Source organism: Somniosus microcephalus, chromosome 17 (genome assembly GCF_052327205.1).
Source record: "Somniosus microcephalus isolate GS21.2 chromosome 17, FLI_Smic_1.0, whole genome shotgun sequence".
NCBI classification, from domain to species: domain Eukaryota; kingdom Metazoa; phylum Chordata; class Chondrichthyes; order Squaliformes; family Somniosidae; genus Somniosus; species Somniosus microcephalus.
The window spans coordinates 13,710,999-13,725,321 of record NC_141003.1 but is presented as its reverse complement, the minus strand read 5'-3'; the positions used below and the strand labels follow the sequence as shown (position 1 = coordinate 13,725,321).

General features: G+C 46.7%; 1 protein-coding gene across 1 annotated transcript in view; it reads left to right on the top strand.

The window, feature by feature from the left end:
• Positions 1–14,323, top strand: part of itpr2 (inositol 1,4,5-trisphosphate receptor, type 2) — a 290,627-nt gene that overhangs the window by 204,127 nt on the left and 72,177 nt on the right. Inside the window, exons 38-42 of the mRNA XM_086009952.1 lie at positions 5,702–5,837; positions 7,555–7,739; positions 7,820–8,000; positions 11,014–11,270; positions 13,275–13,475. Coding sequence (XP_085866078.1) covers positions 5,702–5,837; positions 7,555–7,739; positions 7,820–8,000; positions 11,014–11,270; positions 13,275–13,475 — 960 coding nt within the window. The remainder of the gene's footprint in view (positions 1–5,701; positions 5,838–7,554; positions 7,740–7,819; positions 8,001–11,013; positions 11,271–13,274; positions 13,476–14,323) is intronic.

The following is a 14,323-nucleotide window of genomic DNA, read 5'->3' as shown; positions in this document are numbered from 1 at the left end:
GCATGAGTTTAAGGGAAGAAGCCAAGCTGTTAGCGAAATGAATTCGAGATAGTTTCAGTATTCATATTTTTAATGCAACCAAGAATATTGCTGCAGTCACACCTTCGTGCACTGTGAGATACTGGCATTCAGGAAAAAAAACCCTGATCTCATCTGTATTGCCATGTTGCATGACGAGGGCAAAGTATTTTCAGAATTCGAATATGGAATTACACTACTAGAACCTTTCAACAAAGAAAACTGATCATGTTTACAAGTTATAACGGTAATAATGCAGAAGCAAATTGTAGCGAGACACAGGATATGTAACTGATTCCAAAAGGGACTCCAGTAAAGGGATCCTCACCTCTCCTGGAATTAACAGTTGAGATGGGAAACAACCATGTTAGACATTTGTACCATCAATAGCTCGATAATGTAGCTCAGGAACTTCAATTGGATTAGAGTGTGACGTTCCATGTACTGCATAAATGAACTGACTTCTCACTTTCGACTGCTCGTATTTCCAGTTCCCTGCCTATTCTCCATAGTAAGAAGCAAACATATCTATTTAGATGTGGGAGTGCATGAGAGAAAATATCTTGAAGGACATTGCATTTTTCTACATAGAACAATAGCTATCTGGAGGCGAGTTAGAAAGCTTTCGCTTCTGCGTATCTGTTGTTCTGGGTTCAGCCGGCACTGCAAGAGTAAGGATCAAGTGGCTCATAAATGACTGTCAAACTCTCGGATTAGGTTACAATAGCAAAATACTGCGGATGCTGGAAATCTGAAATAACAACAGAAAACACTGGAAAAACTCAGCAGGCCAGGGCAACATCCGTGGAGAGAGAAACAGAGTTAACGTTTCAGGTCAAAGACCTTTCGTCAGAACGTCAGTGATAAGTGAGAGGAGGGCCTTAAACTATGGGGTAGGAAGTCGTCTTGGCTTCGCTGGAACTGAATATCCAACGGGGAGTATCACAGGCAGCCGATGTGATACTGCCCGAGGCAAACTTCTACCCATATGTCCTGTGGAATGTGTGATCTTATTCCATGTTGAGGTTTTCTTTACCCTGTAGGTCTTTCAGTAGACACACTCTACTGGAATTGTTTAATACAGTCCATTCTGATGGATGAATCATCATAAAATAATTAATATCAATTGGTGTAATAATCCACACTTACCCGGAGATGTATTCAGTAAAACAAGAAGTATCTCATTTTCTTCATTGAGTATGGAACATCGTACTAACTAGCATTAGACTGGAACTAATTCAGTTGGTTATTTAAAAAAAAACTTTATTTAAAATTTGAACATTTTTACAGTAAATGACATTTACAGAGCTCAAATCTCGGCTCTTTGTACAAAGCCACACACCCTCATGCCTACAAGACAGGGGTCCCAGTCTCTTCAAGTTAATGATGTGATCGCCAAGCTCCTTGGTCATCTCCACTTGCTCATCCAGATAGTGGGTCTCCAGGAATTCACACAGTTGAGGGTTGGCGCTCCCAGTGGAGAGTTTATGCAGATCCAGCAGACTCTGGCCAACATTCTTCTCCATCTGCAGGGCTCCCTGCTTCGCCGAGCGGAGCCTCTCGCTCTCCCGACCGAACAAGTGGACTGTAAAGAAGCTTAAAAACACAGTGGATTTCATTTCCTGTGCACAAAATAATTATTAGTAAAGTACTGCTGGTAGGTAAAGAGGCTAATGAGTGGCGGTCGACAATGTCCCCCGTAAGCCACACTGCCTCCCGCGCGGCCGGCCGTCCCCAGCGCACGGGCCATTGAAATGTTTGGGCCTGAGCGGTACCTAGAATGTAAAAGCCAGTGAGCAGCCTGCGCGGGACCTTGTGCGAGACTGTGCGGCCACGCAGCTTAGCGGGAGCATTGGCGGTGGGCGCGTAGAATGAGAGTTTTTACAGTATCGTGCGCTGTTGGTCTGTTGCACGTTAAAGAAACAAATCGTTGTAAAAGTATTGGCCCGGATTTTACGGGGCCTATGACGGCGTACGCCATCGTAAGGGCCCCGCAAGTTCCGGGTTTCCGCAGGCGCTGCGAACGGACGAAAACCCAGAACTTGCGATCTGTCGAGGTTCTCTTCGACCGATCGTACCCTTCCACTGGAAGTTGACTTTCGCTGGGCTATTTGCCCAGCGAATACCCACCAAACCCTTACCCCCTGATAAAAGCAGGTGTAAGGCCTTCTTTTACCAGCGTAAGGGTATAAATAAATGTTAAAATCATTTTTTTTTTAATGATTTAAACATTCACTTACATTTAAAATGAGTTTAGGCCAATTTTATCCTGGTTAAAAATGTTTACAGTTATTTTTCAAAAAATTAAATTTTTACTTTAAATGTTTAATTCAATGGTATTTTAATTAATTTTGAACCTGTGATCATTTATTTTTATTTCAGTGTTGTGAAATTGTATTTTTTAGGTGATTTCTATTATGCTTATGGGGATTCTGTACGTAAATGGAATCCCAATAAGCGTAATGGGAATCCCCCTTTGTCATTGGTTGGCCTGGCCCACGTGATCCCAGGGACGCTCGTGAACCACCTGTGCTCCTGGGATCCGTGGGCCTTTACCCAGGCGTACGCCCGCAGGCCCAGGACCGCAGGAGTCCGAAGCTCTGGAGCCATCAGGTAAGTACGGAGTTTTCTAGCGGTTCGTAGGTGTACACGGGCGGCAAGCCTCCGACCGCAATTTCCAAGCCATTATATGCATTCCGAATCTATCATACCACTTCTTGGTAACCTGTTTGTGGATTTGTTTAATGTAGTCAGCACAATGTCCAAAATCCACATGCTTCCCAATCAGATACAGCATCATCTATCCAGTATATTTGAAGTGTTCAAGTAAATATCAGATTCACTTTGTCTTGCCAATTCACAGGGAGAGTTCCACATGAGCGCATGTTATTGCAAGCACAGTGTTATATGAGACTTAGCTCGACTGGAAGCACTTTGGCTGTTGCCCAGGTGAAGGCGCTTGAGTCTGTGTCATTTCACTTTGCCATCCAGAGTGTAAGATGGATGCTTAGGAGGCCTCAATCATTGGAATGCCAAATCTTCTCCATTGAGGACTCAATAGACTTCAAGTGTTGAACAGCCCATTGATGTACTGAAACTGTGCAATGTAATGGAGGCTATGCAAAGGAGGCCGCACTTTTGATTAAGTGTGAAAATAAGATGTAGATAGCATAGGTCTGATAGCAAAATACTGCGGATGCTGGAAATCCAAAATAACAACAGAAAATGCTGGAAAAACCCAGCAGGCCAGGCAACATCCGTGGAGAGAGAAATAGAGTCAACGTTTCAGGTCGAAACCCTTCGTCAAGACTGAACAAACACAGGAAATGAAACAGATTAAAAGGCCAGTTTGGGGGCTGGGAGAGAACAAAAGGGAAGTGAAGAGACATTAAGAGGTATTCAAAACCAGACGAGATGGTGATAGGATTAGTAAAGAGACAAAAGATGGCTCTAGATTAGGTGTGAAATGCACTGGCAGGATGGGAGACAGCTGCCATGTGGGAGAGAAAAAAAGGGGGAAGGGCACAAAACAAAGGTGTGGATAAAAATATATGTAAAAATGTAATAGGGGCCGAGGTTATGATCTGAAATTGTTGAACTCGATATTGAGTCCGGAAGGCTGTAAAGTGCCCAATCGGAAGATGAGGTGCTGTTCCTCGAGCTTACGCTGGGTTTCCGTGGAACAATGCAAGAGCCCGAGGACGGTGAGGTCGGAGTGGGAATGGGGTGGTGAATTAAAATGACAGGCGACCGGAAGCTCGGGGTCACCCTTACGGACTGAATGGAGGTGTTCCGCAAAGCAGTCACCCAATCTGCGTTTGGTCTCCCCAATGTAGAGGAGACCGCATCGTGAGCAACGAATACAGTATACTAGATTGCAAGAAGTACAAGTAAATCGCTGTTTCACCTGGAAGGTCAGTCCTCTGACGAAGGGTTTCGACCTGAAATGTTGACTCTATTTCTCTCTCCACAGATGTTGCCTGGCCTGCTGAGTTTTTCCAGCATTTTCTGTTGTTATGTAGATAGGTCTGATGGGATAGTACTTGATGATGGTGATGAGCAGAGCACCCCCTGGAGTTCAAAGGTTGACCAAATCTTGGGGCAGCTTCAGAACAACTATTTGACACATTCACGAAATCAAAGTGTGTTGGCACAGTTCTAATATTGATAATTATATATAGTAAATAACTTAGAAAATACTCAGCTACTGCCATATGTTAATTAAAATCTTTCAATGGTCTGTATTGGCTTGTTTGTTGTGGCAAACAGGATTACAGAATACTGACTGTATAAACAGCCTGAATTGGACACTTATGTTGGCCCGCAGGGCAGTGAGATACAGCTGGCGGGTTGATTTGCAGGCACACGCACTCCATGCTAAATTGCAGTGCTCACAAAAAGCACTTGCTGACCCCTCAGATCTTCCCATCACTGCAGTCGGAAGACGATTGAGGCGCCTCATTAAAGTTTTCCACTGGGAAATCGAGGAACCGGCCTCACCAAACCTGGTTGCTCACGCGTCGAATTTACTTCATGAATTTCACCTGCTGCCCAATAGGGACGTCACAATATTGGGCGAGAGCCGTGGGCCTGTTAGCACAGGGCATCCAGCTGTCCCAGCAGACTCTGTCCCAGCAGACTCTGTCCCAGCAGCGTGCTCTGCTGGCTGATAACCTGACATAGGGACAGGAGGAGGCCATTCAGCCCCTTGAACCTGCTCCGCCATTCAGTTAGACCACAGCCAGTCTGTCCCTCAACCCCATTTTCCCGCTTTTGCTCCAGATCCCTTGATACCCTTACCCAACAAAAATCTGTCAATCTCAGTCTTGAAAGCTCGAACTGACCCCGCCGCATCCATTGCCTTTTGGTGGAGAGAGTTCCAGATTTCCACTACCATTTGTGTGGAAAAGTGCTTCCTGAACGGCCTAGCTCTAATTTTAAGGCTATGCCTCCTTGTTCTGGATTCCCCCACCAGATGAAGTAGTTTCTCTCTCTCCACCCTACCTATTTAACATATGGCAGTAGCTGAATATTTTCTAAGTCATTTATCATTTTGAACACCTCGATCAGGTCGCCCCCTCACTCATCGATACTCAAGGGAATACAAGTCTGTAATTGTAGGCGATGCCACGTCCTTAAACCTCACCACTTGCCAGGATGGGTATTCGGCTGAGGAAGAAAAGCCACGTACGTGTCGTGACTCGGGAATCGTTTAGAACATAGGCAATCGGCCCCACACCTTTCAAGGCAAGGTGGGGCTCTTGTGGACAGACACACCAATGGGGTTTGAATATGAATAACGAAGTGGCTCTCCGTCCGCAGCTGAGTAACGAAGCCCTGTAGATAGGACACTGGTGGTAGATATGGGCTTGCGATTATTACCCATCTCCCAGCAGGTGCCGAGAGCCCTGTGAAAGATGGACTCCACATGTCTCTGTGAACAGTTGAGTTGATTACGATAGTTCCGGAGTGCTCAGTACTGAGAGTTAGTTTTCACATTAACAGGCTGACCTCTTCATATTACAGCATTTTGAGCAGATAGTTGTCGGAAGCGGGAACTTTCTTTCCCAGTCTGTGGCACTAAAGGTGCTCTGTGCCACACGTTAAACTTTAAGGTGGGAGAGTCCTTTTTTTTTCTTAAATCGTCTTCTAATCTGATTTTTTTTAATCTGTTCTTTTAAAGGGCACAGTTTTGAGGAAGATCCTTCTGAATCGTTACTTTGGGAATCTTCGTAGTGTCTATAAAGGGGATGGACACAGCGGCAGCATAAATGCCCCACTGGCAACAGGGAGTTTCTCCAAGTCTGCACAACCTGGAGGTAAATCCGTGGCCGTTCATTAAACTATACTGGTTTAACAGCAATAGAAATTGATAATATGGAGCAAGTTTAGATACGTGCAAATGGAACAAAAAAAATGAATTGACCTGAGGTTGCACGTATGTTCTTGCGTTCCTGTGAACTGAATCAGTGATAGCACGCGCCTCGGAGTCAGGGGGTCAAGGGTTCAAGTCCCACACCGGAGACTTGACCACATAATCCAGGCGGACACTCCCAGTACAGTACTGAGGGAGTGCTGCACTGTCGGAGGTGCTAAACCGAGGCCCCGTCTGCCCTCTCAGGTGGATGTAAATGCTCCCATAACACTAATCAAGGAAGAGTACGGGAGTTCTGCCTATTGTTGAGATGTTGCAGTGCCATCATTGGTGGGAGGGTATAATTACAGCGTGACAAGTTTACATAGGCAGTTTGCATTATAAATGTGGAGCCTTGCTGTGTGCAAACTGGCTGCTGCATTTGCCTAATAAAGCAACAGTGACAACACTTCTATAATACTTAATTGGTTGTAAGGCACTTTGGGACATCCTGAGGTCGTGAAAAATACTATAGAAATGCAAGTGCTTCTTTCTTTTTAGGTTTCCTACCTGTTCAGTAATATTTCAGGTACCCAGTAACAGTACTATGCCGTGATTTCAATTGTTGAATCAGTCAAGGCAGAGGAACATACTTTGTATCAGTGGCGGAGCCAGGGTTGAAGGGTTGAGAAGGATCAAACTCCAGGTCTAGCCGAAAGACGGCACCTCCGACAGTGCAGCACTCCCTCAGTACCTTATTAACATAGAAACATAGAAGCAGGAGTAGGCCATTCGGCCCTTCGAGCCTGCTCCGCCATTCAACGAGATCATGGCTGATCATCCAAACCCTAGCACCCGGTCCCTACACCGACAGCCATCCCACCCAAGCCCTATCCCCGTAACCCCACGTATTTAATCCCCCCCAACACTAAGGGTCAATTTTTTTTTTATATCATGGCCAATCAATCTAACCCACACATCTTTGGACTGTGGGAAGAAACCGGAGCACCCGGAGAAAACCCACGCAAACACGGGGAGAATGTGCAAACTCCACACAGACAGTCACCTGAGGCCGGATTTGAACCCGTGTCCCTGGCGCTGTGAGGCCGTGCCACCGTGCTGAAGTGTCAGCTTAGATTATGTGCTCAAGTCACTTGAGTGGGATTTGAACCCACAACCTCCTGACTCAGAGGCTGAGAGTGCTACCCACTGAGCCATGGCTGACACTGAACCGTTAGCTGGAGTGGGAAGAAAGTTTAATGGTAAAACCAGCAGGTGTCATGTCCCGTCAGTGAATTCAGTCAGTGGAGTCCAGGAGGCTTGCGAGTCAAAGCCTTTCCATTGAGGAGTGGGAAGAGACCCAGCTGCTGTCTGTCTACAGCACAGCAAGGAAAAGCAATTAAGATACAGCCCACAACATATTAAATGAACAGGAATAGACCTTTACAAAAGCAAAATATTGCGGATGCTGGAAATCTGAAATAAAAATGCTGGAAACACTCAGGTAGCATCTGTGGAGAGAGGAACAGAGTTAACGTTTCAGGTCGATGATCTTTCATCAGAACTGGTTCTGACGAAAGGAATCGACCTTTTCCTTGTTGGAAGAAGTACATATGCTGGTACTAAAATAGAGAATACAAAATGAAGTCTCCAGCTAAAGTATTTGATTGTATTTTCCACAGGTAGCTCTTCATCGGATGCAGACAAGTGTGGAGTCTCTGTATTTGAGATTCAGTGTCACCTTGACAGAGAAGGGGCATCGGAACTGGCCACCGACCTCATCACAAACACAAAAAATTCCAGAATATTTGAAGAAAGTATCATGCTTGGCATTGCGCTGTTAGAAGGCGGGAACACCCAGATCCAGGTAAGTCACGGGTCGAAGTTTGCAGAACTTCAAGCCAAATGGCCCACCCCCACATTAATCAGTCTGTTTTCAAATCTCAGTATTCATTTTACCGCCAACTGAACGAGCTGAGGAAGTCCGAGAAATTCTTCAAAGTCTTCTACGACCACATGAAAGTGGCCCAACAAGAAATCAGGGCGACAGTGTCAGTCAACACAAATGATTTGAGCAGCAAGAAGAAGGATGATGACTATGATGTGGCACCGGTCAACCGGAGAAGAGGTAACTGTGAATGAAAACAAGCAAGGGGCACAGGCTGAAACTAATAAGAGGCAAATTACTCGTGGGTTGGTTAGTGGACTCGTTTAACACTTGGATGATGTGAAGGGGCAACTGTAGGGTAGTTTTGGATAGATGAGTTAAGAAGAGCTTCCTCATCAGTCTCGATTTTATGATCCATCTTTCGGATGAGACACTAAACCGAGGCCCCGTCTCATCTGCCCTGTCAGGCAAATGTAAAAGATCCCACGGCACGATTCGAAGAAGAGCAGGGGAGTTCTCCCCGGAGTCCTGGCCAATATTTATCCCTCAATCAACATCACCAAAAACAGATGATCTGGTCATTTTCTCATTGCTGTTGGTGGGAGCTTGCTGTGTGCAAATTGGCTGTCGCGTTTCCCACATCACAACAGTGACTACACTTCAAAAGTACTTCATTGACTGCAAGGTGCTTTGGGACATTGTGAGATCATGAAAGGCGCTATAGAAATGCAAGTCTTTCATTCTTTATGAACAACTCCTAACTGGTGACTTCGTAGAAGATTATCATTTAGTTTTCACATCAAACTCGAATCTTCTTAGTTGCACCTGATACATCTTGTAACTCGTATTTTGTTCCCTTGGAGAATTCCTCCTAAGATCTTTTCCTTTCTCCCCCTTTGTTGGGATTTCCCACACCACATACCACTTTGTTGAGATGGAAGCCGCTGGTTTGCCTCCAGCCTCCAGCCCTCCCACCCAGTCAGCTCTGGGAACAAGCCATGAGGTGTGGGACAGCCTGGAGGCACATTCATTCCCTCCCTATGGGGAAGTGCCCAGTCTCCCTTGGCACCTTCATAAGAAAGAAAGAACTTGCCTTTCTATAGCCCCTTTCTTAACCTCAGGATGTTCCAAAGTGCTTTACAGCCAATTAAGTACTTTTGAAGTGTAGTCACTGTTGTAATGTGACTCCCCTGCTCTTCTTCGAATTAGTGCCATGGAATCTTTTACGTCCACCTGAGAGGGCAGACTGGACCTCTGTTTAATGTCTGATCTGAAAGACGCCACCTCGGACAGTGCAGCACTCCCTCAGCACTGCGCTGGAGAATCAGCCTGGATTATGTGCTCAAGTCGCTGGCCGATATAGGGAACTCACCGGACTGAGTGACTGTAGAGTCTCTGTAACATTTGTAGAAATATAAACAGACGTTCAAATACCAAGCAAAAACGTGGAGTTTATATTGAAATTTGTTGGAAATATAGTCTCATTCTGAAATATATTTGTGCAGAGAGTTTGTTAATGTATCTGGCTGTAATCAATCTATCCATTAATTGTAGTAAATAGCCTTAAAAACAGGCTTAAACAAATTGAAGAAAGAATCATTTTTTCAGGAATGTTGCTATAGTTTTTATCTTAAAGTAAGGAAAATAAAATCAACAATCACATTTTAATAGCACCCGCGTTATAAAAGAGGGAAGCATGCATAAATATATAAATATAATCTGGTACTGCAACAGCAGTAGAATTATATTAAATCACAGATCATAAGGTTGTGGCTCTCTGATTATACCCACTAAGGCAACAAGCTGCGAGCTTGTTAATCAGGCCCTCAAAGCCCTGCTGCCTCAGTTCTTTTTCTGCTTATATTACTCATTCCCTGATTGGTTCTGGTTTGAATTGTGTGGCTTTCAGAGGTTTGGAAACGACAGTTTTCTTGGCCCCGTTGCTTCATTGCAGGATGAATCCTAAATCAGGACCCGAGATCTGTTAGTATCAGTAACCCGAGATAAATGCACATTAATGGGAGCGGGGCTTTAAACTTCATGGCGTCGATTCTTACTGCCTTTGCCTGGGGCGGCTACGTCCTCAGAATGGGGTCGTCCGCCTCGCTGCCCCGTTAACCCCGGCGGTCAGCACCAGGTTGAAAGGGGCCTAGCGTCAGGTGTCCAAAGCGCCGCCTGGTTCAGGCGACAGGCCCCTTTTAATATGGAAGTCGGGGTGCTACGACGCAAATAGGACCCCGATCACTATTTCACGTCAGAACTGGTCACAGCCTGCACCGTGCTCACTCTGACCAACTCCAAGGGTGATGGGACCAACGAGGAGTGCTCCTCCAGTGCCCACTGGGACGGACCCCCACCTCCCGCAATGAGCCTTGCTGGCGGCCTCCCCGGCTCGATCGTAAGGCCTCGATTGGGTGAGCTGCACCAGGTCGACTGTTTGGCTCCCCGCAGCTCACGAAAGAAAGACTTGCATTTTATTAGCGCCTTTCACGACCACCGGACGTCCCAAAGTACTTTACAGACAAGGAAGCAGTTTTTGAAGTGTGGTCACTGTTGTAATGTGGGAAACACGGCAGCCAAATGTGCACAGCAAGATCCCACAAACAGCAATGTGATAATGACCAGATACTGTAATCTGTTTTTGTTATGTTCGTTGAGGGATAAATATTGACCAGGACACCGGGGATAACTCCCCCCTGCTCTTCTTCGAAATAGTGCATGGGATCTTTTACGTCCACCCGAGAGAGCAGACGGGGCCTCGGTTTAACATCTCCGACAGTGCAGCACTCCCTCAGCACCGCACTGGAGCGTCAGCCTAGATTTTTGTGCTCAAGTCCCTGGAGTGGGACTTGAACCCACAACCTGCTGATTCAGAGGGGAGGGTGCTGCCCACTGAGCCACAGCTGACAAATGGAAATCGGGGTGCTATGACACAAATAGGACCCCGATCACTATTTCAGGTCAGAACTGGTCAGAGCCTGCACCGTGCGGGGGCCTCAAATCGCTGGTGGGGGATGGGGGCAGCCCTTCACCCCAGGAACGGTCGGCCAACCAGTGCACTCGCCCGATCGACCCCTGTCTGTGGCCCCAGAGCTTTCGTGATATACATCTTAGCGCCCCATCTCGATCAAAATTTGGGCGCCTCCTTCCATGTGGTGCAAATAATAAGTTCTGTCAAATTCTAGTTGCAAATTTCATCAGTCACAAAGCACACCTTGTTTTAAAAGATTAAACGTCTTATAATTTCTCTTAGCGCGGGATTCACCGTTTCACCTCAAGGAGGGAGTGAAAGGACAGTTAACAGATGCTTCCGTTGCCACGTGCAAGGCCTATTATATGTACAGACGGGAGATGGATCCCGAGGCAGATCTCGTCCCTGTGGGAAATGACAGCGTTGGCCCTGAGGAGAAGCCTGGAGATGAAGAAGTTATGAGCCCTGTGATTACTATAATGGAGCCGATCCTCAGGTTCCTTCAGCTGCTGTGTGAGAACCACAACACAGAGCTTCAGGTGAGGTCACTGGACACTGAGGGTCATCAGAAACAACTGCAGCAAAGGTTCTCTCGGTTTTGTGCATTCAAAGGACAAGCTGCACATCTTGGAAAAAAAATTCTTAGCGCAAAAAACAAAACTACTTGTACAATTTACCAGACGTGTTTTGAAAGAGAAACTCAAGACTAAGTCTGGGATGCAATAGCTAGTATTTGCATTTGTTGGATAGGCGGGTAATGGGAATTGAGGTAGAGATCGGCCATGATCTAACTGAATGGAGGAACAGGCTCGAGGGGCTGAATGGCCGACTGCTGCTCCTAACGTTGCATTGAAATTTCTCTCTCGCTGGGTTGTCCTGTTTGAATGTTGTGGGCCTGGAGGTTTGGACAGGGCTGTTCTTGGTGCTGCTCCATCATTGGCGAATAAACCCTTAAATCGGAGCACCAAGATCTGCTAAGATCAGCAACTTGAAATAGAGGCAAAGTAACGGCAATATGGATTTAAACTTTATTTGCGCCCCTGCTCACCCGAGGCCCCATGCTAGCGCCTGCTCGTCCCACAGAGAAAAGAAGCTTGGGCACTCCCGGTGCTGGGAAAGAAACATAACAAAAGGCCCTGGGTTTTCCTCCACTATCCCAACCCAAATCCGGCGGGATAGCAGCGGAAATGGCAGGAAGGTGGGGCATTGAGGGCTTACCGCGGCCTCCCTGCCCAGACCTTGGCTCTTCCTCCCACCCATCCCCCATGGGCCACCCCTTCCACACCCGCCAGATGCAAGTGGCCTCAGTGTTTCTTGATGGAGCAAGATGGCCTATTAGAGACTTCCTCTCCCTCCAAATTCTCCCCGGCACTTACTCTGCCGAAGCCTACAGAAACTGTGGCCATTCCCGTTCTCGGGGCTCTTCTGTCCCAGGAAGTGCTGCGGCTGAGATCGCTAGTTGCTACAGGGCTCTCTTCTCTGCTCCAACAATGTGACCCCCTCCAAAAGAACAACCTCACGCTTATCAATGCAAAGTCTTCCATTCCCCACACCGACCATTCTTGAGGACTGTCTGAGTGAGATTGCCAACCTAGTGATGAATTGGATGACTTTGAGGTTGGGCACGGTGATACCATGGGCTAATTACATAACTGCACGTTAATCAAATCAGCCGGCACTTCGCAAAACTCACCTCTTCTTGCCGATACTGTTCTGTTTTTCTTTTGAATTTAAAACCGAGAGACTTTAATTTATTTATTCGTTCGCGGGACGTGGGTGAAGGTTCTCCTCAGCCTGCTGGCTGCCAGCTCTGTTGTGAGTAGAGTCGATGAGTTGGCTTTGCTGAGGAGAGCAAGGCTCCTCACGTGTAAGCGTGAAGGACGTGCGCACGTTGAGATCTCGAGGTTGTTCTTGGGGGCATCAGGCGGTGATTCTTAGTTTAACAGTGGGATGGACCTCAGCTTAAAGCTGCTGAGCTGCATTTACTGTGTCAGTTAGCTGTTAATTTAATGTGCAGTTTGTACCATAGATCTCTTCAGATACATTATTGAGCTACTGGAGCTTGTTATGAAATGTCAAAAATAAATTACATTTGAAAACACTTACTTTAGTCCAGGCTGTTTTCCAAAACACAAGTTTCTCATCCATCCTTAAAAAGAGAGACTTTTCTCTTTATCATCTATTCTCGGGATGTGAGCATCACTGGCAATGCCAGTATTTGTTGCCCATTCTAGGTGCCCTGAGAAGGTGGTGGTGGGACGCCTTCTTGAACTGCTGGTAGCAGGTTCGATACAACTGAGTGGCTTGCTAGGCCACTGCAGAGGGCAATTAAGAGTTAACCCCAATGTTTAGCCTCCACCAGCGCTTCTTGAAGAGAACTACTATCCGAACACAGAAACATTTCATTTTTTCAGAAGCTCCAGCTCCTCGCTGATAGAAATGTCCCTTTTTGAAACATTGGAGAACGTGAGCGGCATCTAAACGCTCCTTGTATTTGAAACACTTGATCGGCTTTCATTTCCGCTTTTCTGCTCTTATTCCAGAATTTCCTTCGATACCAGAACAACAAAACCAATTACAACTTGGTGTGTGAAACGCTTCAGTTTATGGACTGTATCTGCGGCAGCACCACGGGTGGGCTCGGCCTGCTGGGTCTCTACATTAACAAAAAGAACGTCTCACTCGTCAACCAAACTCTGGAAACACTGACTGAATATTGCCAGGGACCGTGTCACGAGAATCAGGTACAACCCATGGGCTTGGTGCCTGCCAATCGGATGACGTCCATGTTGGGTTTAACACATTGCTACACGCGCTTGTTATCCCACTCGCCACTTTCCTCCATAGGGTAACTAACCCGTGTACAACTTGGATCAGAGTTTAAAGGTGCAATGCCCACTTGGTAAACATGGCTGAAAGAGGAACATCTACGCCGGGAAAAGCCCCGAGAACAAATTCCCGGCGCCGCTTTGGCGTTACAATCTTGACGAGATATCGTTTATTAAAAATCTTTCTGATTAATCCAGAAATGTTCTGAAGGGAGCATGGGAAAAAGTTGCCTTGGTACCTCGGGGCAGGAGAGAGCGTAGATAGTCGAGGTTTCCGGAGGTTCTGAGGGAAAGTACGAACCCTGCACCGAGTGCCTGCCCTCTCCACAGCTGCTGGCCAAATGGCCCTGTGTTTCCGCCATCTTCTGTTTTAGTCTTAGACTTGCAGTGTGTTGCTTTTTATTCACGCTGATATCTGGTCGTTTCCCACAGGCGGGAACATCTCAGTAAAATGACACCACAACTTTGTTTTTATGCCTTTTTTTTCCCCCTCCGCTCTGGTCGGAGGGCGGGAGCAGAGAAAGTCAGGTGGCCAGAGTCCGTTGGCAGGCAGGAAAGTGGTGGGGCGGGGGTTTCGGGAGGAAAATGGGGGTGGGGGTGGCGAGGGGGATTTCCCGGGCAGAAAGACTTATTTATGGGACCCGGAGGAGCACTCCGTTTCTTCTTGGCCCCACAACAGCAACAACTTGCATTTATATAGCGCCTTCAACGTAGTAAAACGTCCCAAGGCGCTTCACAGGAGCGATTATCAAACACCGAGCCAC